Source organism: Phyllobates terribilis, unplaced genomic scaffold (genome assembly GCF_046119375.1).
Source record: "Phyllobates terribilis strain yellow unplaced genomic scaffold, ASM4611937v1 Scaffold_7__3_contigs__length_470593459, whole genome shotgun sequence".
In the NCBI taxonomy this organism is placed as follows: Eukaryota; Metazoa; Chordata; class Amphibia; order Anura; family Dendrobatidae; genus Phyllobates; species Phyllobates terribilis.
In genome coordinates this window covers 17,298,225-17,325,289 of record NW_027362767.1, presented here as the reverse complement: position 1 = coordinate 17,325,289, position 27,065 = coordinate 17,298,225, and the positions used below count along the sequence as shown (strand labels likewise).

General features: G+C 49.7%; 2 protein-coding genes and 1 long non-coding RNA gene across 3 annotated transcripts; all 3 read right to left on the bottom strand.

Moving 5' to 3' along the window:
• Positions 1-2,241: 2,241 nt before the first annotated feature.
• LOC141152824 (uncharacterized) lies at positions 2,242-4,642 on the bottom strand. Its single transcript, XM_073637473.1, has 7 exons — positions 4,524-4,642; positions 4,177-4,381; positions 3,977-4,102; positions 3,209-3,339; positions 2,968-3,133; positions 2,769-2,885; positions 2,242-2,355 (listed from the first exon to the last, which is right to left on the bottom strand). The coding sequence occupies exons 1-5, from the start codon at positions 4,601-4,603 to the stop codon at positions 3,064-3,066; spliced, it is 612 nt and encodes a 203-aa protein (XP_073493574.1). The 5' UTR covers positions 4,604-4,642; the 3' UTR covers positions 2,242-2,355; positions 2,769-2,885; positions 2,968-3,063.
• Positions 4,620-17,715, bottom strand: LOC141155340 (uncharacterized). Its single transcript, XM_073642222.1, has 5 exons — positions 17,677-17,715; positions 13,914-14,197; positions 13,563-13,754; positions 12,495-12,818; positions 4,620-4,665 (listed from the first exon to the last, which is right to left on the bottom strand). The coding sequence occupies exons 1-5, from the start codon at positions 17,713-17,715 to the stop codon at positions 4,620-4,622; spliced, it is 885 nt and encodes a 294-aa protein (XP_073498323.1).
• Positions 17,716-18,140: 425 nt separating this feature from the next.
• On the bottom strand, positions 18,141-25,508 carry LOC141152823 (uncharacterized). The gene is made up of 3 exons (XR_012247155.1): positions 25,297-25,508; positions 24,654-24,718; positions 18,141-18,529 (listed from the first exon to the last, which is right to left on the bottom strand). It is a non-coding gene; the product is annotated as an uncharacterized lncRNA (long non-coding RNA).
• Positions 25,509-27,065: the final 1,557 nt, after the last annotated feature.

Below are 27,065 nucleotides of genomic sequence, written 5' to 3'. Positions count from 1 at the left end.
TGCTCTTGCTGATTCCTGTCAACATCAGAATCTATGTAGGTAGGTGTCACATGTCGATCGGAGCCACGTGCCCCTGATCCTTCCTCACAACTTCTGTGAGTTCCGGGTTTAGGATAATGTGAAGCGAGCTTATAAATTTTATATATTTATTTACTCAAAAGAGCAATGCTAGGTACAGTATATACAAGCGGTTACAAGATATATATATATATACAGTAGTCAGACAAGTACAATAAGGAAGCAGTAATACGATACATTAAAATTAAAAGGAATAAAAGTGAATATACCACATTTTCATCAAAGGTCTCTGGATACGGCAGGAAGGGTGCTGTCATGGGTCCAGGGCGGTTCCTTGGTCTTTCTGCACATCTGTAGCGACAGGTGACCCTCAACAGAAGATGCCTCCTCTCTCTCAGAGGGACACATTTATTCGGAACTTGGGCAGGGCAGAAAATAGAAGATTTACATGTAATCTCCTCTTCCCTTCTATCAGACATTTCATAATCCATTTCCCAGCAATATTCTCATTGTAAGGTGCGCATGGTAATTAATCTAACACAGGAGCTTCCCCTGACTTCATAGGTAATTCAATTAGCTATTCTTCATTGCCATGATTCAATTAGCTCCCCCATGCTCTTGTCAGGAATAGGCTTTTGCACTACAAAGGTATATATCCTAGCTGACCTGTATTCAGTTCTCTCCTGGCTTGTCACCCTGGTGTGAACGGAGGCTCCCAGGGGTTGATGTATTGAAGGGAAACAAATGCTGATGTAAATACTTTGTCCTCTCGGAGGTGAGACTGCAGGCCCAGGTACCCATTGGGTTATTGCTGATTACCTGGAAGCAGCAGGAAGAAGGGGGGAACACATGGCCCTCCAACCCCCTGAGGTCCTTTGAAGTCAGACAGACTAGCATTCCTGCTGAGACCTTCATAACTGGGAATATGAATTTCCAGTCCCTGGCCTCACCACAGTAGGGAAGATCACACCTTTTTGGCTGCAAAACACTCAGATGTGTAAATCCGTATGAACATTTGCGTGGTCAAAAAATACATGGCAAAATTGCAAGCTTTTTTTACGCACGCGCATGCTTACACTGGTTTTGCACAACTTTAAGTGGTTTGCAGCATGTCCACAATCTGAGTCACAAAAGTGAATATTTTTCATGGTCTAGCCTGACTATTTGAAAGCCTTAAGGGCACTTCACACACTGCGACATCGCTAGCGATGTCGCTGAAACGTCACAGGTTTTGTGACATAACAGCGACCTCTCCAGCAAAGTTTCAGTGTGTGACATACACCAGTGACCTGGCCCCCGCTTTGAGGTTGCTGATCGCTACAAATCGTTCAGGACCACTTTTTGGTCCTTGGTCTCCCGCTGGTCAGCACGTATCCGCGTGTGTGATACCGAGAGACCAGCGATCAAGCGACCTCCCAGCCAGTGCCCAGAGTGTGCTGCCCCCATATTTATCCTGGCTACCAGCGATCTCACGGGTGTAAAGGGGCCCTAAATGTGATGTGAAAATATAATGTTTATACTACACCATCCCCCACCACAGCCTTGCAACCAAAGTAACAACTTGCAGAGGTCATGGAAGGGACATAGATAATCTTGGGTTCATTCATCCGGACAAATGCCCGCTTTGCATTAGTGAGGCAGCCCTCATCTTGGGCTCATTCAGTCAGCTATGATGACATATTACCCCCATTGTGATGTCCTAACACCTCACTTTCATATCATAACACCCAACTATAATGTCCAAATGCCTCACTTTGCTCTAATACTACCCCATTGTGATGTCATAATATCTCGGTGAGAGCTGGCTACAGGGTAATCTAGAACCCTCAGTAGCCAGCTTTCGCCCTTGGAATAGGTGCCAGCTGGCTACAGGTCTTCTAGGAGCATCCATAGCAAGCCATCACCCTCACAATGTTTTTAAATAATATCCCACTATGAGGTCTAATACCCCCCATTTTGATGTCATTGTACCCCATTGTGATGTCATAATATCCCAATATGATGCCATACCTCATTTTGATGTCATGATACCCCACTATGATGTCATAATACCCAAAGTGATTTAATACCTTTGATCTCATGATACCTCACTATGATCTAATATTTAACTATGATGTCGTAATACCCCATTTTTCTGTAATACCCCATTATCTTGTCAAAATACTCCATTGTGATGTCATAATACCCCACAACTATAAAAGAGAGTCAAAAAAGTGAAACATTTATCACTTTTGTTTATTGAAAGAATTAAGGTTTAGGCCAAAAATAACATGTCATGCAAGAAAACCTGTTATAAAGGAGTTTGGCATAGGTGAGACTTCTTTGGCACCATTCAACCTGTGTAGAGAAAAAATAACAATATTAAACAGTGCGGTATGCTATATCAGGTGCCTTTTACTCGAGCTGACCAATGGTCAATAGGTCACTCAAATGAGCCCTTTTGATTTGAGGACAGAGTCTCCTTCTGCAGCACAGAAACAGAAGTCAGAATAACATGAAAAAATGTGTTACCGAAAAATGACCACAAGATACCACCATTAAATGATTTCACGGTATTGGGCTGTTACTCTTGGTGGGGAAAAGTCTTCGACCACAAATGCATAGGGTGTTTAGAGGAATTTTACGACTACAAGAACTACCTTGCAACCTTTGACTCAGACTTGGAGCCGGAGTTACCGGAACCTACTGACACCCACACACCGGCAGTTTTCCAACTCCTACTAGCTTGCTTGATTTAATGATATACCCACCTTTGAGTCCTACTATTTAAATTTGACACACCGAGGTCCTCTGTTTCACCCTGGGCACTGTAGTCTTCAGCTACCTGGACCATTTGCTCCTCTTCTCCATTGCTCCCTTCTGCTTCTCTTTAGGGGAGATAGAAAACAGAATATTACATTTTATCAACAGTTTGGTGAAATAGATCATAAGTGCTTTGCAATAAATTACCTTGAGCTGCTGGGTTGAGGTTGATTTTCCGATGCTTTCCCTGCTGCCAAGACCAGTGTGTATGCTTGGCAGAGGTCTCCTAACGTTCTTTCTCTGTTAAATGTGACACGGTCCATGTCTGACAAGTTTTCTTGCCACCTGACTAGAGATGGATTTAAGTTTGTACCTAGATAAATATAGAGTAGATCATAAATACATGGCACAGCATCATTAATGTAAGATTTTTACTTTTAAGACTTACTTCTTCTGGTAGCGGTCAAGGTCATTGGATATATTATGTATGTGTTTTCCGGTAGTCGATAAGAAGAATCTATCCGGACTGTCTTGTTTGGCCAGCACTGGTCTCACTTTTTCAAAGTAGACGTTAAACCACTGAAGCAAAAAAAAAATAAACAAAACAAAAACAGTAAACCATTTGATGAAGACTGAGTTGGGCTCTTCTTTCTTAAGGTATAAAATGTGAAAAAAAAAACTAAATTAATTGCTGGTGTCAGACAGCACCAAAGTCACAGAGGGACGTGCCTGACAAGGAGAGGGAAACCTACAGACTAAATGGGCGGTATCTCTCCTCCGCCTCAGTTCTATTCAGAGCATGAGAGGGACTACACAATATAAATATATAGAAAAGTCACCTCACACCAAACATATGTCAGAATATAAACTGCCCACCATTCATTAAGAGTGCATAACATCTGTGATAACGGAGAGCATATCTATTATTACTGATAAAGCATCTTGGAAGCTGCTGCAACATACATTCTTGTTAAGAAAATGCACTATCCTGGACACAGATGCTGTAATTTTGCATCCAGGATACTGCGGGGAAATAAGGGAAAGACTCCCAACACACCTGCAGGAGGATGTAGCACCAAGTTGTCCTGTAAAACCTGCATAAAGGGAGGATCTATTGAAAGGGACTGAATGTTGCTTATACTATTTGGCTGAAGTCATGACAACTAACAGATCCCTCTCTAATGTGGGTGCCGTCGTAGTGACAGGAACATCTTACCATTTCTTCTTCAGTAAGCACAAAACAGGCTACTTGGTGGGCAGCAGTTTTATGGGATTTATCTCCAACAATTATTAGCTGTTCATTTTGATAGATGTGACGCATCCTCTCTGTCCACTCAGAAACCTGTGAGTCAAGACATGGGAAAGTTAGATAGACATGTGGCTTTAAATAAGGATAATGAGTAGGTTGTTACTTACCGTCATGTTTCTGACAACTCCTGGTCTTAGTAAGTGTTTTAGTATGATTAAGGCCTCAAGGTAATAGAGAATCTCCAACTGATGCACTTCATTTCGGGATCCTCCTTGGACATCCTCGATGGCTTGCAGGAAAGCTGGCTTTGCGACGGTCAGGATCTCCCGGCATTGCTGAGGTGTTTTGTCCAATTTATGCAACTCCAGGTACCTAAGAGAAAGATTAATAAATGTGACTGATAGGTGAGGCCTCTAGCTAAAGTATGTGTGGGAAACCCAGGAGCAACGGAGAGAGAAATTACAAAAAAAAATATTACTTGTACATCTGTATGAATAAATATTAGCTGACATACCTTTTGCCGACTACCTCTTTAGCAATCTCCTTGGACAATGTCTTCTGAATGTCCGCAGTCACATTCCTGAAATACTTCATGGCCTTGAAGAGGTTTTCATTTTGATTTTTTAAACCGGTCGCAAATGTGACACCCCAGGGGTCTGGTTGCCACAGTGATAAGAGATATTATGTCTGAGAGCAGGTGGGAGGTCCTTTGGTCAGGGATCCTGTGCATGCCACACCTCCTGCCCAGTCTTGGGAGGGGAAGAACTTCCCATGTATAAACCCGGGGCTGAGGCAGGGTGAGTCAGACAAGGAGAGTGGAGAAGAGAAGCAGCATAGGAAACAGCAGAGTTACAAGGAGTCAGGGGCTGGCAGCTACAGAGCTCGCCCTGACTAAGAAGATTCTTTACCGGACCCGGAGTCCGAGGCTGTGGGGACTAACTCCTACCCAGCAGCAGAATCCGTCGGGCAGGGGATTTCAGGTCCTCTGGCCCAGAAGCCCGAAGGCACGGTCACACGCGTGGGACCAGCACCGCCATCGTGGAGCGGAAGCCATTAGAAGGCCCCGAGTCACCGGCCATACGGGTGAGCACCACACGGTACACTCAGGGACGTGGGCTACTTACATCAGCTTCTAGCAAGGTAGCCAGAAGAGTACAGTCAGTTTGGGAGGCCTACAACTACGCCTGGCCAGGGGAGATCCCATCTGCTCAAAGACTGACCAGGCCCCGTTTGCTAGCAAGTACTCCGGGAAGGTCTGTCGTTGTTACCAGTGAAGACCCTGAACTACACCGTACCGTCTCTGAGTGGTTCCTGCTACCCCCATCATCCACGTCGGCTGCCCTGAGGCCATACCCCTCCCGTTGGGGGTTATACTATCACGCTGCACAATCCTACCACCGGCATCAGCGTTCTGCCCTGCAGCAGCAGCTTCCTGGCTGCACTCAACGGGTGGCGTAGTCATCAACTATTTACTACTAATAGACTGCCGTCTAGTTTGACTCCCTGGGCACGGACCGGGTCACCGCCACGAGATTACAACCCTCCACGGATCCGGCTCCGGGTAAGCTCCCGCGTGCGCACCGCAGCGCGACACAGGCCCAGGGGCGCGTCAACTTTGGCGTAGTCGGCAGGATTTCGTGCCCGCAACCACCGGGTACTGCGTGCCTGAAAAGCAAAGACTGTTCAAACTTACCAGTGGTGAAGGTTTCCCGCCATCCGGCGCCATCTTCTACCTTCTTCCCGCCATCCGCGAAGTTTTCCCGCCATCCGGCGCCATCTTCGACCTTCTTCCCGCCATCCGTGGAGTTTTCCCGCCATTGGACGCCATCTTGAGGACGCCGCGCGGGAAGAAGAGGGGCGTGGACTCCGAAAGCGCGCGAGAACTGAAGCCCCGCCTCACGTCCGGACGTTGCGTAAGGTCCTGGAAGGAGCCCAGCAGACGCCGACGTCACAGGAGCGCGACGGAAGGTCCTCAACCCTGACGATCCACTGCGGAGCCGCGGCCTACGGAAGAGGATCATCGCAAGGTAGGCCACGGTCCACTAGGGGGGAGGAAGATGTCGGATACGGAGGAGAGCTTCACTGCCTCAACCCCCGCCAGCGCTACCGCTGCTGCAGTTATGCCCTTCACCATGCCCTATATCCCGGGAGCAGCTTGGCTACCCCAGTACTCAGGGGAGTCACATACCCTGCATGACTTTAGAGAAAAGCTGGATATCCTCTTCCAGGTGTACCCCCTCACAGAAGAGCAAAAAGTGAGCATCCTGGTGGCCCAACTAACCGGGGCAGCCAAAAGGGAAGTAAAATCCTGGCCACCTTGGAGGATGACTGTCGCAGGGATACTAACCCGGCTGAAGGACACCTTTGATACCCGCACCTCAGCCGAGATTAAGCTTAGATTCTACGGGTGCAAGCAGCGAGCGCATGAGAGTATAAGGGACTATGCACTAAACCTACAAGAGGCCCTGAGGGCCATAAAGCAGACCGACCCTGATGGGGTGGGAAACGAGGACAGGCTGTTGACTGAACAATTTATAGAGGGTTTATATTGCAATGCCCACCGAACCCAGTTGCGGGCAATGGCCTTACAGGATCCCCATCTGGACTTTGCACAGTTCAAGGACAGAGCCATCCGGGTGCTCCGAGAACCGGCACCAGGTGGCGTTGTGACCCACAGACGCCCCACTACCACTTACTACCAGGAGGCGGCGCCCTTGTCAGCAGGGCCTGTGGGAGCTGATGCGCAGGCTTTGGACAATGACCCGGCTCCAGACCTACACCATCAGGTCCAAGAGCTAGCTAAGAGCGTTGCTGCGCTAACCCGAACTGTGCAGTCTTTACAGGCTTCCACCCCAGGGAAGATCCAGCTGGCATCCGGACCGGAGGACATCCCGTGGCGTCGACCAAGGAGGACCCCACCGGCCAGAGGAAGACCCAGTGACCGATACAGTGAGGACGGACGACCCATCTGCCGCCGCTGCAATCAACCCGGACATATGGCAAGGTACTGTTCTTTAAACGGGCACAACCTGGGGTAGAGGGCCAACCCCCAGGAAAAAGATCACCAGGCCCATCGAACTGGCGCGACAGATATGTGGGAGGACGTCCAGTCTTGCCTGTGGTACTGGATGGCATTCCCATGAGTGCCCTACTGGACACCGGGTCACAGGTCACCACCATCCCGTACGTGCTCTTCAAGCAGTACTGGAATGACTCGGATATTACCCGCTACCCCGACGACGACTTGAGTATCATCGCCAGCAATGGTCAGCCCGTGCCACAGATCGGATTTAAAGAGGTGACCATCAAAATTGGTAGAGTCGAACTGGCCGCACAGGGACTGATCATTGTAGATATCGATAAACATGAGAGTCACCCAAAAATAACTCTAGGAACTAATGTAATTGAAAATTGTCTTGCAGAGGTGATTTTCCTTTTACAGCAGGTTGCCAAGAATGCCAGCTCCGGCGAGCAGCGGGTGCTCCAGAAAGAGATCCGGGCACTGATGCAACGGCAACAAGTGGAACTCTCCGGCGGTGAGATTGGTAGCGTAAGAATGTGTGACCCTTTTCCTATTGCCATGCCCCCAAAAAGTGAAATGATGATTTGGTGCCGGGCAGCTATTGGTCTGAGAGGTAGAGATTACCAGGCAATGGTAGAACCAGTTTACTCAGACAGTAGGCCCACCATTTTGACAGCACGGGGGGTGGTCAATGTACGCCATGGGAGGGTGCCCATTCGCATAATAAATATCGGGGAGAGGGAAGTGTACCTGCCCCGGTATGCCACGCTAGCCAAATTATATACCACTAATCAAAGTTCTATACAATCTGTGGAACCCTTGCCTCCATCTCACCCGGAGGAAGGTAACGGCTCTAAGAAAGACATGGAGGACTGGTGTCAGCAACTACATTTGGGTACTGACTCCACTCCCTCACATCAGAAACAAGGAGTCTATCGGGTGGTTCAAGAGTATGAGAGAGTGTTTAGTAAACACCCGTTAGACTTCGGGCGAGTCAAGGGGGTAGAACATCGCATCCCCACGGGAGATCATCCTCCCATAAAAGAGAGGTATCGACCCGTACCCCCTGCACATTACCAACACGCCAAGGGGATGCTTAGAGATATGAAGGAGGCTGGGGTAATCCGGGATAGTTGTAGCCCCTGGGCAGCCCCATTAGTTTTAGTCAAAAAGAAAGACAACACCATGAGGATGTGTGTAGATTACCGGAAAATCAACCGTATCACACACAAGGATGCGTACCCCTTACCAAGGATAGAGGAGTCATTGGCTGCTTTAAGATCTGCTAACTTCTTCTCTACCTTGGATCTCACTAGCGGGTACTGGCAGGTTCCTGTAGCAGAGGCGGACCGGGAGAAGACCGCATTCACCACCCCGATGGGACTTAGCGAGTTCACCTGCATGCCGTTCGGACTCTGCAACGCACCAGGAACCTTCCAACGCCTAATGGAGTGTTGTCTGGGCCACAGAAACTTCGAGACGGTCCTGTTGTACCTGGACGATGTCATCGTATATTCCAAGACGTATGAGGACCACCTGAAACACCTGGCGGAAGTGTTCGAGGCTCTGGCGAGTTACGGCCTAAAGGTGAAACCCTCCAAGTGTCACCTCCTGAAACCAAAGGTGCAGTACCTGGGACACGTGGTGAGCGCTGACGGAGTGGCTCCCGACCCCGATAAGATCACCGCAATTAAGGGATGGCCAAGCCCCTCCAGCGTAAAAGAAGTGCGGCAGTTCCTCGGGTTGGTAGGCTACTACCGAAGGTTTATTCCCGGTTTCACCAAAAAGGCAGCACCTATGCAGGACCTCCTGATAGGCCAGTCCCGGAAGGCCAAGAACCAGAAGCCGCCCTTCAAATGGGAAGAGCTGGAAGAAGAGTCCTTCCGCCAGCTGAAGATGGCCCTCACGGGGGACGAAATCCTGGCGTACCCGGATTATAGCCAGCCCTTTATCCTCTACACCGACGCCAGTAACATCGGGCTAGGAGCCGTACTGTCCCAGATCCAGCAGGGGAAGGAACGAGTAATCGCCTACGCCAGCCGAAAACTGCGACCCACCGAAAGGAACCCCGAGAATTACAGCTCATTTAAGTTAGAGTTCCTGGCCGTAGTATGGGCAATCACTGAGCGCTTTAAGCATTACCTCGCTTCTTCCCAGTTCACCGTGTACACGGATAACAACCCGCTGACACACCTGGACACGGCAAGACTCGGTGCCCTGGAGCAGAGGTGGATGGCCCGTCTGTCCAACTACGAGTTCACAATTAAATACCGGGCAGGACGCTCCAATACCAACGCGGACGCCCTGTCCAGGATGCCCAACCTGCCGGACGGAGGAGAAGATCCGGAGGGACTGGAAGAAGTTGAACTCCCTGCGTTCCACCGTCATGGGACTATTCAGTATTCCCACCGGGTAAGGAGTAAGCAGGCTGCTACGTTGAACCCCTTACCCCACTACAACTGGGCGGAAACGCAAGACAGCGACCCTGCCGTCCGACTGGTGAAGGAGATGCTGACTCGGCCGGAGGCTCGCCTTGAACCAGACGCTCCGGAGGAAGCCAAACAACTATGGGCAGAGAAGAGTCGACTGTTCCTTTACAAAGGGAAGTTGTGCCGCAGAATGGTTAACTCCCGGACGCATGAATTACTCTGGCAAGTAGTGGTGCCACGAAGAGACGCAGCCATGGTGATGGAGGCATACCACGACGGAGCTGGACACTTTGGGTGGAAAAAGCTGGAGTTCCTGCTGCGCGAGCGGTTCCACTGGGTAGGCATGAGGGGAACCATCGAGAAGTGGTGCAGAGATTGTGGCCCGTGCAACCTGAGAAGGAAGGACCGAGCCAGCCAGAAGACTCCCCTGCAGTCCATCGTCACCCGGCAACCGTTGGAACTGGTAGCCTTGGATCATGTAAAACTGACCCCAAGCAGAAGTGGCTACGTCTACGCGTTAACCATCGTGGATCATTACTCCCGGTTCTTGGTTGTCGTCCCCGTCAAGGACTTAACGGCTCAAACAGCAGCTAGAGCCTTCCAGCAGCACTTCTGCCGTCCACACGGGTACCCGGACCAAGTGCTGACGGACCAGGGACCTGCCTTTGAAGCGGAGGTCTTTCAGGAATTCTGCAATCTGTATGGCTGCCGGAAGATAAGGACGACACCCTACCATCCGCAGACTAATGGACTTTGTGAAAAAATGAACCAGGTGGTAATGGATCTTCTAAAAACGTTGCCCCTGGAAGAACGCAGTCTGTGGCCTGAAAAGTTGCCCGATCTGGTGGACCTATACAACCACATCCCGGTAGGTTCCACCAACTGTACCCCGGCTTACCTAATGAGGGCAAGACCTGGTAAGTTACCTGTTGACCTGGAAATGGGAGTCCTGACCCCCGAGGACACTTCACCAGAAACAGACTGGGACACAGAGAGGCAGCAGCAGTACCGGAGAGTACAGGAGAGCGTGGAGCGAAGTCTCTGTCAGGCTAGGGAAAGACAAGAGAAAACTTACAACCAGTATGCTCCCGCTGTTCCCCTGGTACCCGGAGAGCAGGTCTTGAAGAGGAAGAGACGGCTCCACAAGTTGGATGACCAGTGGGAGAAGGACCCGTACACCGTACTGCCCTCAAGCCACGAGAACCCGAAGGTCTGTACCATCAGTAAAGACGGAGGGGAAACCACAGCCATTGTATCCCGGGACCACCTGAAGAAGTGTCCCGAACAACTGAGGAACCCTGAAGAGGAACAAGAAGACCATCGACCCGTGGAAGAAAGGGAAGATATGGTTAGTACCGTGCTCGGGGACTTTCCTCAGTCTTGGACTCAAGTCAATGGTGCAGTTGTGGTACCCGTACTCACCTTCCTCCAACCATCATCCCAAGAACCTACGGAGCAACGGGTAGAGCTGGAAGAACAGCCGGTCCAGGAGGCAGAAGACTCCACACAAGCAGAACAGGAGAATCAACCCTCTGCTTATAGTGAGCCTGCCGTACCCCTAGTGAGACAAAGAGCCGGTAGACAGCTGCCCAGTTTACCCTTGACAGCTCCTACACCCTGTAGTTCAGGGCCAGACAGTCAGCTCCGTAGGTCCACTCGGGCCACTAGAGGCCAGTTACCCGCACGCTGGAGAATTTAAAGTGTATAAATTGTTTTATTTATGTTTTTCTGTGTCTTGTTGCTTGTGTATAATTTTGTGTTTCTAGTTATTTTTAGGAAACCTTGGTGGATTTACCGGGAATCCTTGTATATAGTTGGAGCGTAACCCAGGATGGACTAGAGACTGTTAAGGACTCGGGGTAGGACAGACCCCTACCTGGTTACGTCTCCCTGTGTTGGTGAAATGGACACCTTTGCTTTTCTTCAAAGACTGCATCCGGTTGCGGACACGCCGTAACCATCTTATGTGTTTTTCTTATAGTATTGTTATTGTTATACTTTGTTATGTTTTTCTAAATGTGTTTAGTCCCGGAGTACTAAATTTCACTAGGGGGGAATGTGACACCCCAGGGGTCTGGTTGCCACAGTGATAGAGATATTATGTCTGAGAGCAGGTGGGAGGTCCTTTGGTCAGGGATCCTGTGCATGCCACACCTCCTGCCCAGTCTTGGGAGGGGAAGAACTTCCCCTGTATAAACCCGGGGCTGAGGCAGGGTGAGTCAGACAAGGAGAGTGGAGAAGAGAAGCAGCATAGGAAACAGCAGAGTTACAAGGAGTCAGGGGCTGGCAGCTACAGAGCTCGCCCTGACTAAGAAGATTCTTTACCGGACCCGGAGTCCGAGGCTGTGGGGACTAACTCCTACCCAGCAGCAGAATCCGTCGGGCAGGGGATTTCAGGTCCTCTGGCCCAGAAGCCCGAAGGCACGGTCACACGCATGGGACCAGCACCGCCATCGTGGAGCGGAAGCCATTAGAAGGCCCCGAGTCACCGGCCATACGGGTGAGCACCACACGGTACACTCAGGGACGTGGGCTACTTACATCAGCTTCTAGCAAGGTAGCCAGAAGAGTACAGTCAGTTTGGGAGGCCTACAACTACGCCTGGCCAGGGGAGATCCCATCTGCTCAAAGACTGACCAGGCCCCGTTTGCTAGCAAGTACTCCGGGAGGGTCTGTCGTTGTTACCAGTAAAGACCCTGAACTACACCGTACCGTCTCTGAGTGGTTCCTGCTACCCCCATCATCCACGTCGGCTGCCCTGAGGCCATACCCCTCCCGTTGGGGGTTATACTATCACGCTGCACAATCCTACCACCGGCCTCAGCGGTCTGCCCTGCAGCAGCAGCTTCCTGGCTGCACTCAACGGGTGGCGTAGTCATCAACTATTTACTACTAATAGACTGCCGTCTAGTTTGACTCCCTGGGCACGGACCGGGTCACCGCCACGAGATTACAACCCTCCACGGATCCGGCTCCGGGTAAGCTCCCGCGTGCGCACCGCAGCGCGACACAGGCCCAGGGGCGCGTCACAAACAGTAGACAGTGGACAAGTCTCCGGACGTGCTTTAGGTAGTTGGTGACAGTTTGGTTGCACAGGCCGAGATCTTGAAGGTTTTTGAAAAATAAGCGGGTCTTTTCAATCTCCGTCACAAAGTTGAGGCTCACACGACGATTGTTGATGAAGTTTAGAAACCTTGACTCATCTTCAACATTTTGTTTGTATCTTTCCAGCTTGCAATGGTTCTGCAAATAAGAGGAAAAACCTTTTAATATTGGATGAGACAGAGAATGGCGATCATAAATACCTGCATCTTTCATTTTGATCCTCTTCTCAGCTCTCCAATTTTGGCTTGGAAATCTAAAAATTTGGAAGAAAGAACAACAGGTCAGAGTAGAAACAAATTACAACTTTGAGAAAAATACTATGTATGTATATATACAGTGGCGTCCTGTCAATGGTAGCAGACCATGTGGCCACTGCGGGGCCCGTGAGTCCAGGGGTCCCTGTGCCAGCGCATTTACTGGGCTCCCACCCACCACTGGTAGAATCTGGGTAAATATCGGGCCTCTGGTCAGCTGGGGGTACCACTCATCATTGTCAGTGGTAGTAATCTTTTCTGTGTCCCGGGGCAAGATTTATATGGACCGCAGTGCTCTGATTGGCAGCAGCACTTAGGTGGCTGCCTGCCCTTTATACGGCGCATCCACTGCTGAATGCTGCATGTATTGAAGTTCATTTGTGGAACTAGCGCATGATGCTCTCCTGTTCCACTGATGAAGATAGGAGTGGCAGCGCAAGTCAGTATGCCCCGCCAAAGCTGTGTATTTCTGGGGCACACTTTTGGCATCCTGCTTTATGGCTGCAAAGGAAGGGGAGTAGAGGGCCTGAAATAGGAGAAAAACTACTTTGTAAGGCCTGAAAAGATGTGGCATATGCTATTATGTGACCCAGATGAATATTATTTTTTTTGCGGGAGGGGGAATTATAAACTTTAATATGGGAACTAACTATTTCCATTTACACCCCTGTATGGATTTGTATAAAAAAAACTCATATTTTATATACACACACACACACACACACACAGTGAGGGACACTGACCTCGGCCTGTCTTCATCTGTTTGGCTGGTATTTTCCTCCCTTTCTCTAGTCTCTGGTTGTTGATCGGCTTCACTGTCGGATGTTTCAGAGGATGTAGAGTCTTCTGCAGCTGGAAGATGCACCAATTCAGGATTTGATATGGCTGGGTGCGTTGATGTGCCAGTTGATGTAGATGGCTCCTCATCAACAGTCCTGTAAATTATAAAAATCCTTAGTACGTGAAGTACAAACTTGAGTAGGCCAGCAGTGTTGACAATTTTTTAAAGTGGCCTAAAAGCCAGGATGTGCTGAGGCCAAGGCAATGTTTGAACAAGAGATTAAAGTAAATTCCTTGTATAAATTTACACTGACCTGTAGACATCATAATCCTCTGTGACGGGCGGCTCCTCCTCCGTGACGGGCAGCTCCTCCTCCGTGACGGGCTTCTCCTCCTCCGTGATGGGCGGCTCCTCCTCCTCCGTGACGGGCGGCTCCTCCTCCGTGACGGGCGGCTCCTCCTCCGTGATGGGCGGCTCCTCCGTGACGGGCGGCTCCTCCTCCGTGACTGGCGGCTCCTCTGTGATGGGTGGCTCCTCCGTGATGGGCGGCTCCTCCTCCGTGATGGGCGGCTCCTCCTCCGTGATGTGCGGCTCCTCCTACGTGATGGGCGGCTCCTCCTCCGTGGTGGGCGGCTCCTCCTCCGTGACGGGCGGCTCCTCCTGCGTGACGGGCGGCTCCTCCTATGTGATGGGCGGCTCCTCCTACGTGATGTGCGGCTCCTCCTACGTGATGGGCGGCTCCTCCTCCGTGATGGGCGGCTCCTTCTCCATGATGGGCGGCTCCTCTGTGATGGGCAGCTCCTCCTCTGTGACGGGCGGCTCCTCAACAGGTAGCACTTCCTCATCGTTGGGCTGCTCTTGCTCACTGGCTGGCAGCTCATCCTGCACAGGTGATGCCCCCTCATCTTCAAACAATCCTGTAAATATAAAATACACGTGATTTTTTGGCTTACTTCAGAACATAAATGCAAACCTATAAAGCTTACACAAGTATGAACATCAGTATTGAAAGAATAAGATGTTAGTGGGGCATACCTGGCCATAGTTGGTTTCTCGGTTACGATAAATCCTCTGTCCTCCATGAAGGAGATGAGATCGTCCTTTGTAGTGATCTCTGGAATCTTGTCATAAGTGATATATGTTTCTTTTGTTGCAATTGCTATCAGTGAGTTTTTAGATTCTTTCACTAGCGCATCCTTCTCCTCTTGTGTACAGTATCTAAGGCATTGTCGTGTAAGATGCTGTGCAGTTGAGTAAATGTTTTGTAACATAGTGGACATGTCTTCGGCATCCTAAAGTGGCTGTAAAATAGAAAATTGTAAGATCAGGAACAATATCACTGTTAAGGTACAGTCAGACACATAGATATTGAATGCGATATCGAGTAAAAAGTCACGTGGTACACATCACACATGCGATCTGTCAATCATCGCAGGTGCTGTGTCTCACGCTATTATATCGTATACGTTGTCCATCTGAGGAGGCGATGCTGCAGGGTAGATACGATCACTCGATTCTACAAATTCAATGTAAAGTATATGGGGATCGTATGGTTACACACTACGACGCTGCTGTGTGCATGATGCTAAATTACACGATGTTGACAGATTTCAGCTCACTGAAATATCATATCGTTCCGTCACACGCAACGACGCACATACGATGTCGATCTTGCGATTTGACCTCCGTGACGTTTAAGCGATATCGTATACGATATCGCCGTGTCTGACGGTACCTTTAATCTAGCTTGTCCACCGACTAATATCGACCTGCATTTGTTTTTGTTTTCAGCTGGAAACTTGTATATTTTGCATTATAGTTAGCCAATTATCATCTTGGAACATTATTTTAATGCTTCTTGTCATCCGTTTGCACCCCCCATGCATAATATAGCACTTTATCTGTACTTGCACAGACCCCGACTAGTGACTGGTTCATGCAGCGTTACATGAATCCCCTATTTATTATATTGATGGCTGGACCTTATATGATGGCACTTCATACCATTTACCTTTTGTACCTCCCCTACTTCCTCATAGATTGTAAGCTTGTGAGCAGGGACCTCACGCCGCATGGTTTTTGAATTGTTTGTTGCTCTGTATTGTCAGTGCTGCATAATATGTTGGCGCTATATAAATACAATTATTATTAATACAAAATGTGCTATTGTCTGGCTCAATTTAGTTAGCTGACTCATATTTTTGGTTAAACTGGACAAAATCGTGCACTGCTCTTGAACAAGCGAGTACACATACGGTTTAGCTCAAATCTGAGGGGTTTTATAGCATATTACACATTGTGGCAAAAGCACAAAAACATTGGGTTTTAACACCTGTATGCCCATATCTGATTATTTGCAACAATTATGCAGATTGACAAATTACCATGCAAAAAATGCATGTGGTGTTGACCATGCAAATGCTCATACAGTTTTGCATAGGACAGTCACTAATTTTTCATTAAAAACGGAACAAAAACAAGCGAGCAAGTACATATACGGTTTAAAGCCTCTTCACTGCAAACATTGAAAGATGCAAAAAGACCGCGCCAAAAAAACGTACACAATTACTGTGACTGAGCCTGAACAATTGCAAGCCCTAACATTATTTTAAAATACACTTTAACAAAGCAATCCTTAGTTAAATTCGGCTTAGGCCAAAAATAACATGTCATGCTTTCTTTGCCAGCATTCAACCTCTGTAAAGAAAAATATTAAAAAGTGCAGTATACTATATCAGGCACATTTACTCGCGCTGACCAATGGTCGATAAGTCACTCAAATGAGCCCTTTTGACTGAGTAAAGGGGGGGTGGAGGAGGCTATGGCCCTGATGAAAGAGCTGAAAGGGGTTGTAGCCTTGTAGAAGGAGCCTGTGGTCCTGTGGAGAGAGCTGAAGGAAGTTTTGGCCTTATGAAAAGGCCTTCAACCCTGTAGACGGGTCTGTTGCCCTGTAAACGGAGCCTGTGTCTTTGTTGAGAGAACTGGAGGGGGTTGTGGCACACGATAGCCAGCCCTCATGGTTTAGTGTTATTTAAAAACAAATAAAAAAAAACCTTGAGGGCTGGCTGGAGACAGCCGTGGGCACGCGGATAGCCAGCCTTCATGGTGATGTTATTTATAAAAAAAATATATAAACCTTGAGGGCTGGCTGGCGAGAGCCGTGGGCACACGATAGTAAGCCCTCATGGTGTTAGTGTTATTAAAAAAAATATATAAACCTTGAGGGCTGGCTGGCGAGAGCCGTGGGCACGTGGATAGCCAGCCTTCATGGTGATGTTATTTATAAAAAAAATATATAAACCTTGAGCGCTGGCTGGCGAGAGCCGTGTGCACGCGGATAGCCAGCCTTCTTTGTGTTAGTGTTATTAAATAAATATATAAACCTTGAGGGCTGGCTGGAGACAGCCATGGGCACACGATAGCCAGCCCTCATGGTGTTAGTGTTATTAAAGGAAAAAAAAAAACTTGCTGGCTGGCGAGAGCCATAGGCACACGATAGCCAGCCTTCATGGTGTTAGTGTTATTAAAAAAAATATAAACCTTGAGGACTGGCTGGCGAGAGCCGTGGGTACGCGGATAGCCAGTCATAAGCTCACCATTCCTCTCTATCGCTCTGTATCGCTCGCCATTGCTCTGTATCGCTCTCTATTGCTCGCCATTGCTCTCTACTGCTTGCCATTGCTCTCTATCGCTCTATTGCTTGCAAATGCTCTCTATTGCTCTCCATTTCTCTCTATCGCTCGCCATCACACTATACTGCTCGCCATCACTCTACTGCTCACCATCGCTCTCTAGCTGTCTATTGCTCACCATTTCTGTCTATCGCTCGCCATTCCTCTCTATTGCTCGCCATTCCTCTATCACTCTATATCGCTCGCCGTTGCTCTCTATCGGTCTCTATAGCGCTCTATTGCTCACCATTGCTCTCTATCGCTCACCATTGCTCTGTATCGCTCTTTTGCTTGCCATTGCTCTCTACTGCTTGCCATTGCTCTCTACTGCTTGCCATTGCTCTCTACTGCTTGCCATTGCTCTCCATCGCTCTCTATTGCTCACCATTGCTCTCTATCTCTCACCATTGCTCTTTTGCTCGCCATTGCTCTGTCGCTCACCATCGCTCACCTTCGCTCTCTATCACTATCGCTCCCTCTCGTCAATGCTCTCTATTGCTCGCCAATGCTCTCTATTGCTCGCCAATGCTCTCTATTGCTCGCCAATGCGCTCTATTGCTCGCCAATGCTCTCTGTTGCTCTCTATCACTCATCATCAGAAAAGATCAAAAAACAGTGAGTGCCAGCTATCCAGGTGCCTTTGACTTTTTCTAGCCAGCTTTCTCCCTCTTTATTTCTTTATAACGATGAGGGCTGCTACAGGGACTTACAGGAGGGCAACCCATAGCAAGCCTTCTCCTTCAGGATAGGGGAGAGCTGGCTACAGGTCTTCTAGGACAAACTGTAGCAAGCCCTCACCATCAGAATAGTTTAAAAAAGTGAGGGCTGGCTAAAGGGACTTCAAGGACCATCAATAGCCTGCTGTTACCCTCAGAATGTTTTTAAATAATATTCCACTATGAGGTCCTAATACCCCGTTTTATTTATTCCATTTTATTTATTGAAAGAAATTAGGCTTAGACCAAAAATAACATGATGGGGCGGATTGCCTGTAAAGATGCCTTCTTTTTAATGTATTGATCTTCATGGAATAAAGTAAAATTCATCATATGGAAACTGGGGCCAGCATTCCTTTTTTCATGTTTGGCTTTCAGGTGGTGGCCTACCGCCACTGAGCACCTGACTGGATCCACTGATTGGAAGGAGGGGGGAGCTTTCCATTTCCCAATTTTCTCATTTGGCTCCAAAAATAACATGTCAATCAAGAAAACTGTTATAAAAGCATGGCATAGGTGACATTTCTTTGCCAGCATTCAACCTGTGTAAAGAAAAAAAGAATATTAAACAGTGCAGTATACTATATCAGGTGCCTTTACTCGAGCTGACCAATGGTCAATAGGTCACTCAAATGAGCCCTTTTAACTGATTAAAGGTGGTTGGAGGAGGCTGTGGCTCTGATGAAAGAGCTGAAAGGGGTTGTAGCCTTGTAGAAGGAGCCTGTGGAGAGAGCTGGAGGGGGTTATTGCCTTGGGGAAATGCCTATGGCCCTGCGGAAGGGACCTGTGGCCCTTTGAAAAAGGCCTTTGGCCTTGTGGAGGGGGCTGTTGCCAAAGGCCTTGTGGAGGGGGCTGTTGTCTTGTAAAGGGAGCATCTGTCCTTTTTGAGAGAGACAGAGGGGGTTGTGGCCTTATGGAATGGCCTATGACACAGTGAAAAGGCCCTGTGGAGAGAGGTGAAGGCGGTTGTGGCCCTGTATAAATGCCTGTAAACCTGTAGAAGGAGCCTGTGGTTCTGTGGAGAGAGCTTGAGGGGGTTATGGCCCTATGTAAGTGACTATGGCCCTGTGGAATGGACCTATGGCCCTTTGCAAAGGGCCTTTGGCCTTGTGGAGGGGGCTGTTGCCCTGTTGAGAGAGCCAGAGGGGGTTGTGGCCCTATTTAAAGGCCAGTGGCCCTGTAGAAAGGCCCCTTGGCCTTGATGAAGGGGCTTGTGCCCTGCAGACGGGCACTGTGACTCTGTGGAGAGAGCTGGAGAGGGTTGTGGCCGTGTGGAAAGTGCATTTGGCCCTGTGGAGGGGAGCTATGGCCCTGTAAAGCGAGCTTGTTGTCCTGTGGAGAGAGCTGGAGGGTGTTGGGGCCCTGAGGAAAGGTCTGAGGCCCTATGGATAGGCCCTTTAGCCTTGTGGAAGGGGCTGTGGCCCTGTGGTGAGAGCTGGAGGGAGTTGTGGGCTGTGGAAAAGCCTGTGGTCCTGTGGAGAGAGCTGAAGGGGTTGAGGCCCTGTGGAAAGGCCTGTGACACTGTATAGGGGTCTGTTGCCCCTCAGAGGGGCATGTGGCGATGTAAAGAGAGCTGGAGGGAGTTGTGGCCTGTGGAAAAGGCCATGTGGAGCGGGCTGGAGAGGCCTGTGGAAGGCTCCGAAGTAAGATGGGGGCCTATGAAGTCCTTTGCAGTAAACATCTAAATTTTCAAGCTTCGTGTCCGAACTGCAACAGGGTTGACCCTAATGTTGCCGAACTGCAACACAGATTGACTCTTTTGTTGCAAAAGTGCAACATGATTGCCTGTGGAGAGAGCTGGATGGGGCTTGTGGCACTGTGGAAAGGCCTGTGGCTCGGTAGTAGCCTGTGGTCCTGTGGAGAGAGCTGAAGTTGTTTTGGCCCTGTGGAAAGGCCTGTGACCCTGTATAGGGGTCTATTGCCCTGTGGAGAGAGCTGGAGGGGCTTGTGCCCTATGGAAATGACTATGGCCCTGTAGAAAGGCCCTTTGGCCCTGAAGAGGGGGCTTGTGCCCTGCAGACGGGCCCTGTGTCTCTGTGGAGAGAGCTAAAGGGGGCTGTGGCCGTGCAGAAAGTGCATTTGGCCCTGTAAAGAGTGCCTGTTGTCCTGTGGAGAGAGCTGGAGGGGGTTGTGGCCCTGAGGAAAGGTCTGTGGCCCTATGGATAGGCCATTTTGCCTTGTGGAAGGGGCTGTGGCCCTGTGGAGAGAGCTTGAAAGGTGTTGGTGTTATTTAAAAAATAAAAAACCTTGAGGGCTGGCTGGAGAGAGCCGTGAGCACCCGGTAGCCAACCCTCATGGTTAAAAAAACATAAACCTTGAGGGCTGGCTGGCGAGAGCCGTGGGCACGTGGACCCCCTCGCCATACATGTACAATTGTCTGAGAAGGACAAGGCTCCAAGTCCAAAGGACTAGCCAGTTCAATTCTCTGGAGCTGTTTTGCGGTACTGCCACCATGATTTGCCCCTCTCAGTACATGGAGCTCTTCTCCAGGGGGCCATTCAGCCATACTGTCTGGAGTTTTTTTTTGGGTACTGCCACCATGATTTGCCCCTCTTATAGCATGGAGCTCTGCCCCAGGGGCCACCCAGCTCCAATGTCTGGAGCTGTTTTGGGGCAACTGCACCATGATTTGCCCCTCTGAGAGCATGGAGCTCTGACAAAGGGGCCACCCAGCTCCCCTGTCTGGAGCTGTTTTGGGGCAACTGCACCATGATTTGCTCCTCTGAGAGCATGGAGCTCTGCCCCATGGTCCACCCAGCTCCCCTGTCTGGAGCTGTTTTGGGGCACTGCACCATGATTTGCCCCTCTGAGAGCATAGAGCTCTGCCCCAGGGGCCACCCAGCTCCCCTGTCTGAAGCTGTTTTGGGGCAACTGCACCATGATTTGCCCCTGTCAGAGCATGGAGCTCTGCCCCAGGGGCCATTCAACCATACTGTCTGGTGATGTTTTGGGGCACTGCACCATGATTTGCCCCTCTCAGAGCATGGAGCTCTGCCCCAGGGGCCATTGAGCTCCCCTGTCTGGAGCTGTTTTGCGTCACTGCACCATGATTTGCCCCCCTCATAGCATGGAGCTCTGCCACAGGGGGGCCATTCAGCTCAAATGCCTGGAGCTGTTTTGGGGCACTGCACCATGATTTGCCCCTCTCAGAGCATGGAGCTCTGCCCCAGGAGCCATTGAGCTCCCCTGTCTGGAGCTGTTTTGCAGCTCTGCACCATGATTTGCCCCTCTCAGAGCATGGAGATCTGCCCCAGGGGCCATTCAGCCATACTGTCTGAAGCTGGTTTGGGGCATTGCACCACGATCTGCCCCTCTCATAGCATGGAACTCTGCGCCGGTGGTGTTATTTATAACAAAGCATAAACCTTGAGGGCTGGCTGGAGAGAGCCGTGGGCACGTGGATAGCTAGCCTTCATGGTGGCGTTACTTATAACAAAACATAAACCTTGAGGGCTGGCTGGCGAGAGCCATGGGCATGTGGATAGCCAGCCTTCATGGTGGCGTTACTTATAACAAAACATAAACCTTGAGGGCTGGTTGGCGAGAGCCGTGGGCACCTGGATAGCCAGCCTTCATGGTGGCGTTATTTATAACAAAACATAAACCTTGAGGGCTGGCTGGCGAGAGCCGTGGGCACATGGATAGCCAGCCTTCATGGTGGCGTTATTTATAACAAAACATAAACCTTGAGGGCTGGTTGGCGAGAGCCGTGGGCACATGGACCCCCTCGCCATGCATGGAGCCCAGTCCTTCTCAGACAATTGTACAAGTCCAAAGGACTAGCCAGTTCAATTCTCTGGAGCTCTTTTGGGGCACTGCACCATGATTTTCCCCTCTCAGAGCATGGAGCTCTGCCCCAGGGGTCACTCGGCTCCCCTGTCTGGAGCTGTTTTGGGGCACTGACACCATGATTTGCCCCTCTCATAGCATGGAGCTCTGCCCCAGGGGCCATTCAGCCCAACTGTCTTGAGCTGTTTTGGGGTACTGCCACCAAATTTACCCCCTCATCATAGATGGAGCCCAGTCCTTCTCAGACAATTGTACAAATACAAAGGACTAGCCAGTACAATTCTCTGGAGCTGTTTTGGGGCACTGCACCACGATCTGCCCCTCTCAGTACATGGAGCACTGCCCCAGGGGCCATTCAGACCAACTGTCTGGAGCTTTTTTGGGGTACTGCCACCTGATTTGCCCCTCTCAGAGCATGGAGCTCTGCCACAGGGGCCACTCAGCTCCCCTGTCTGAAGCTGTTTTGAGGCACTGCACCCCCTCTCAGTACATGGAGCTTTGCCCCAGGGGCCATTCAGCCATACTGTCTGGAGCTGTTTTGGGGCATTGCACCATGATCTGCCCTTCTCAGAGCATGGAGCTCTGCCCCAGGAGCCATTCAGCCATACTGTCTGGAGCTGTTTTGGGGCACTGCACCATGAGTTGCCCCTCTTATAGCATGGAACTCTGCCACAAGGGGCCATTCAGCTCAAATGCCTGGAGCTGTTTTGGGGCACTGCACCATGATTTGCCCCTCTCAGAGCATGGAGCTCTGCCCCAGGTACCATTGAGCTCCCCTGTCTGGAGCTATTTTGGGGCACTGCACCATGATCTGCCCCTCTCAGAGCATGGAGCTCTGCCCCAGGGGCCATTGAGCTCCACTGTCTGGAGCTGTTTTGCGGCACTGCACCATGATTTGCCCCTCTCATAGCATGGAGCTCTGCCACAGGGGCCATTGAGCTCCCCTGTCTGGAGCTGTTTTGCGGCACTGCACCATGATTTGCCCCTCTCATAGCATGGAGCTCTGCCACAGGGGGGCCATTCAGCTCAAATGCCTGGAGCTGTTTTGGGGCACTGCACCATGATTTGCCCCTCTCAGAGCATGGAGCTCTGCCCCAGGTGCCATTGAGCTCCCCTGTCTGGAGCTGTTTTGGGGCACTGCACCATGATCTGCCCTTCTCAGTACATGGAGCTCTTCCCCAGGGGCCATTCAGCCCAATTGTCTGGAGCTTTTTTGGGGTACTGCCACCTGATCTGCCCCTCTCAGAGCATGGAGCTCTGCCCCAGGGGGGGCCACTCAGCTCAAATACCTAGAGCTGTTTTGAGGCACTGCACCATGGTTTGCCCCTCTCAGAGCATGGAGCTCTGCCCCAGGGGGCCATTCAGCTCCCCTGCCTGGAGCCCTTTTGGGGCACTGCCACCATGATTTGCCCCTCTCATAGCATGGAGCTCTGACCCAGGAGCCACTCGGCTTGAATGCTGGGAGCTGTTTTGGGGCACTGCACCATGATTTGCCCCTCTCAGAGCATGGAGCTCTGCCCCAGTGGCCACTCAGCTCCCCTGTCTGGAGCTGTTTTGGGGTACTGCCACCATATTTACCCCCTCGCCATACATGGAGACTAGTCCTTCTCAGACAATTGTACAAGTCCAAACGACTAGCCAGTTCAATTCTCTGGAGCTGTTTGGGGGCACTGCACCACGATCTGCCCCTCTCATAGCATGGCGCTCTGTGCCGGTGGTGTTATTTATAATAAAACATAAACCTTGAGGGCTGGCTTGCGAGCCAGCCTTCATGGTGTTAGTGTTATTTAAAAGACAAAAACCTTGAGGGGGTTATGGCCCTATGGAAATGACTATGGCCCTGCAGAAAGGACCTATGGTCCTTTGCAAAGGGCCTTTGGCCTTGGGGAGGGGTTGTTTCCCTGTAGAAGGAGCTTGTGGCCCTGTTGAGAGAGCCGGAGGGGCTTGAGGCCCTATTTAAAGGCCTGTGGCCCTGTTGAAAGCTCCTTTGGCCTTGATGAAGGGGCTTGTGCCCTGCAGACAGGCACTGTGACTCTGTGGAGAGAGCTGGAGGGGGTTGTGGCCGTGTGGAAAGTGCATTTGGCCCTGTGGAGGGGAGCTATGGCCCTGTAAAGAGAGCCTGTTGTCCTGTGGAGAAGAGTTGGAGGGGATTGTGGCCCTGTGGAAAGGCTTGCGGCCTGGCAGAAGGAGCCTATGGTCCTGTGGAGAGAGCTGAAGGGGTTGAAGCCCTGTGGAAAGGCCTGTGACCCTGTATAGGGGTCTGTTGCCCCGCAGAGGGGCATGTGGTGATGTAAAGAGAGCTGGAGGGAGTTTTGCTCTGCTGAAAAGGCAGGCTGGAGGGGCCTGTGAAAGGCTCTGGAGTATGATTGGTGCCTATGAAGTCCTTTGCAGTAAATAACATGCAACATGATTGCCTGTGGAGAGAGCTGGTGGGGCTTTTGGCACTGTGGAAAGGCCTGTGGCCCGGTAGGAGCCTGTGGAGAGAGCTGAAGGGGCTTGTGGCCCTGTGGAAAGGCCTGTGACCCTGTAGAGGGATCTGTGGCCCTTCAAATGGGCCTGGTGCCCTGTGGAGAGAGCTGGAGGGGGTTATGGCCCTGTGGAAATGCCTATGGACCTGCGGAAAGGGACCTCTGGCCCTTTGCAAAGGGTCATTGGCCTTGTGGAGTTGGCTATTGCCCTGTTGACGGGCCTGTGGCCCTGTGTGATTGTTGATAGCCTGACAAATCATCCCATAAAAACTTGCATATTTTTCAAGGATCCTGTAGCTTAAAGATGTTTCCTGACCATTCACTTTAATGTTCAGGAAGCATCCTACAGCAACAAGATTCTTAAAAAATACACAAGTGTTAAACACTGTGTAGCTTTGTGGTTACTTACCTATTCATCTTCTCTGCTGCAACTTGAGCTTCCAGGGCATTCCTGATTTGCTTCTTACCTTTGACCTACAGAAAGAGGTGTGCGCGTGAGAGAGTCATTGAGAGGCACATAGAGGCAAAGAGGGAAACAAAGGGGCAAAGGGAGGCACATAGAGGCATACAAAAGGTAAATAGAAGCACAGGGAGGGACAGAGAGGCACAGAGAACGATAGAGAGCCACAGATGGGCAAAGACAGAGATTGAGAGGCTCGTGAAGGCACAGAGACAAAAAAAGGCACTTTGGATGGAAAGAGCACCAGAGAGAGCATGCGAGAGAGTGGTGCAATGGGGAGAGATCAAAAGCGAGCGCCAGTGATGCCCTGGAGAGTGGGAGAGCACAAAAGAGAGCTGTGCACTATAAAGACAGAGGAGTGCCAGAGAGCGGTGCAGTAGGGAGAAAGAGAACACGTCAGAGAGTGGTGCACTGGAGAGAGAGTGAAAGAGCACCAGAGAGCATTGCACTGGAGAGAGAAAGAGAGAGAGAGACAGAAAGCAGTGTGCCAGTGAAAAAGGGCACCAGAGAGTGATGCACTGACTGGACAAATGGTCATTTTTATAGGCAGTTCTACATGTTGGGTTGCTGGACAACTGGGGGTCATGCTTACCGTTGTTAGGGATGGTAATATATTCTGCTTCCCTAGGCCTGATTTCCAGGGACTGCAGTGCTCTGACTGGCAGGAGCACTTTTATGGCTACCTGACCTTTAAATTATTATGGATTCTAGTAATACTGACAAAACATTAGACTAAACGGCTCAGAAACCTGACGGTAGTAAATGATTGTGCCATTTGAACAACTGTCAGAATTGTTTCATCATAGCCATATGACTTCCACTTTATTTTTATCTGTAAAATAGTTATTAAAGGGACTCTGTCACCAGGTTTTTGACATCCCATCTGACAGCAGCATAATGTAGAGATAGAAATCCTGATCCAGCAATGTTTCACTTACTGAGCTCCTTGCTGTCATTTTGATAAAATTACTGTTTTCTCTGTTGCAGATTTGGCAGCTCCTAAGTATGACTGGACTACTTGAGTATTGCTCTAATGATAATCTCCAGATGATTTAACAGTGTTTTAATGCAAACTACACTGAGCTGCCTAGTAAGTGATACATCGCTGGAATAAAGATGTCTGAGTCCACATTATGGTGCGCTCTGATGAGATGGCTAAAACCTGGTGACAGAATCCCTTTAACACTAATACAAACAGTACAAATGTTTCTAATAAAGAAAATCTTCTCCCATTGCTTCGAGGGCCCCGTTCACATGGAATTGTAGAACAACCTAGAACAGAAAAGAAACAAATAAAACATGAATTCAAAAACTTTAACAAGACCGGAACTTTAGTCTCCGAAACGCCTCATTCTTTCTTGGGAGCTGATCACTGCCGTCTTCTTAATCTCTTTAAAGGAAAGAAGGGGAATACATATGTTAAAACAGAAATGTTTATTGTTCAAGGACAATGTGAATGAGTATATTGACCAATTACCCTGGGTGTTTCCTTTTCCTCAACTGCGACCCTAGGGTGGTATAAGGATATCTTCTATTCATCCTAAAAGTTTAGGCATCGAGGCTATTTCTGCGATGGAGATGTCATCAATAAACGCCTGTAATATACCATTCTGCATACTGTCTACAAGTGGCCGCTACTGAGAGCACTTTGCCTAGGTATAGGGCTGAGGATGCTCGGAAGAACAAGTCATTGTCCATAACATCACAAGCTATGTATAGGACTTTCAGGGCTATGAGAGCTACTTTTCAGCATTGGAATAAGACCTATGGTACCGGAGCAATCGGTACTGGAGTTTGGTCAATGCTGGTGCCCAAACTCTTGGTGAATATAGAAGTGCTGCATATCTCCATGTCGGCGTGGAAGTCCTCTATTTACCCTGAAAGTTCGGGGACAGAGGCTCCTTTTGCACCATAGAAACAGGTGTCAGAATGATAACATAAAAAAAATGTGTTACCGAAAAATGGCCACAAGATACCACCACTGAATGGTTTCACGGTTTTTGGGCTGTTACTCTTCGTGGGGAAAAGCCATCAACCCCAAATGCATAGTGTGTTTAGAGATATTTTACGACTACAAGAACTACCTTGCAACTTTTCAATCAGATTTACAGACCCGGAGTTACCGGAACCTACTGACACCCACACACCGGCAGTTTCCCAACTCCTACTAGCTTGCTTGATTTAATGATATACCCACCTTTCAGTCCTACTATTTAAATTTGACACACCGAGGTCCTCTGTTTCACCCTGGGCACTGTAGTCTTCAGCTTCCTGGACCATTTGCTCCTCTTCTCCATTGCTCCCTTCTGCTTCTCTTTAGGGGAGATAGAAAACAGAATATTACATTTTATCAACAGTTTG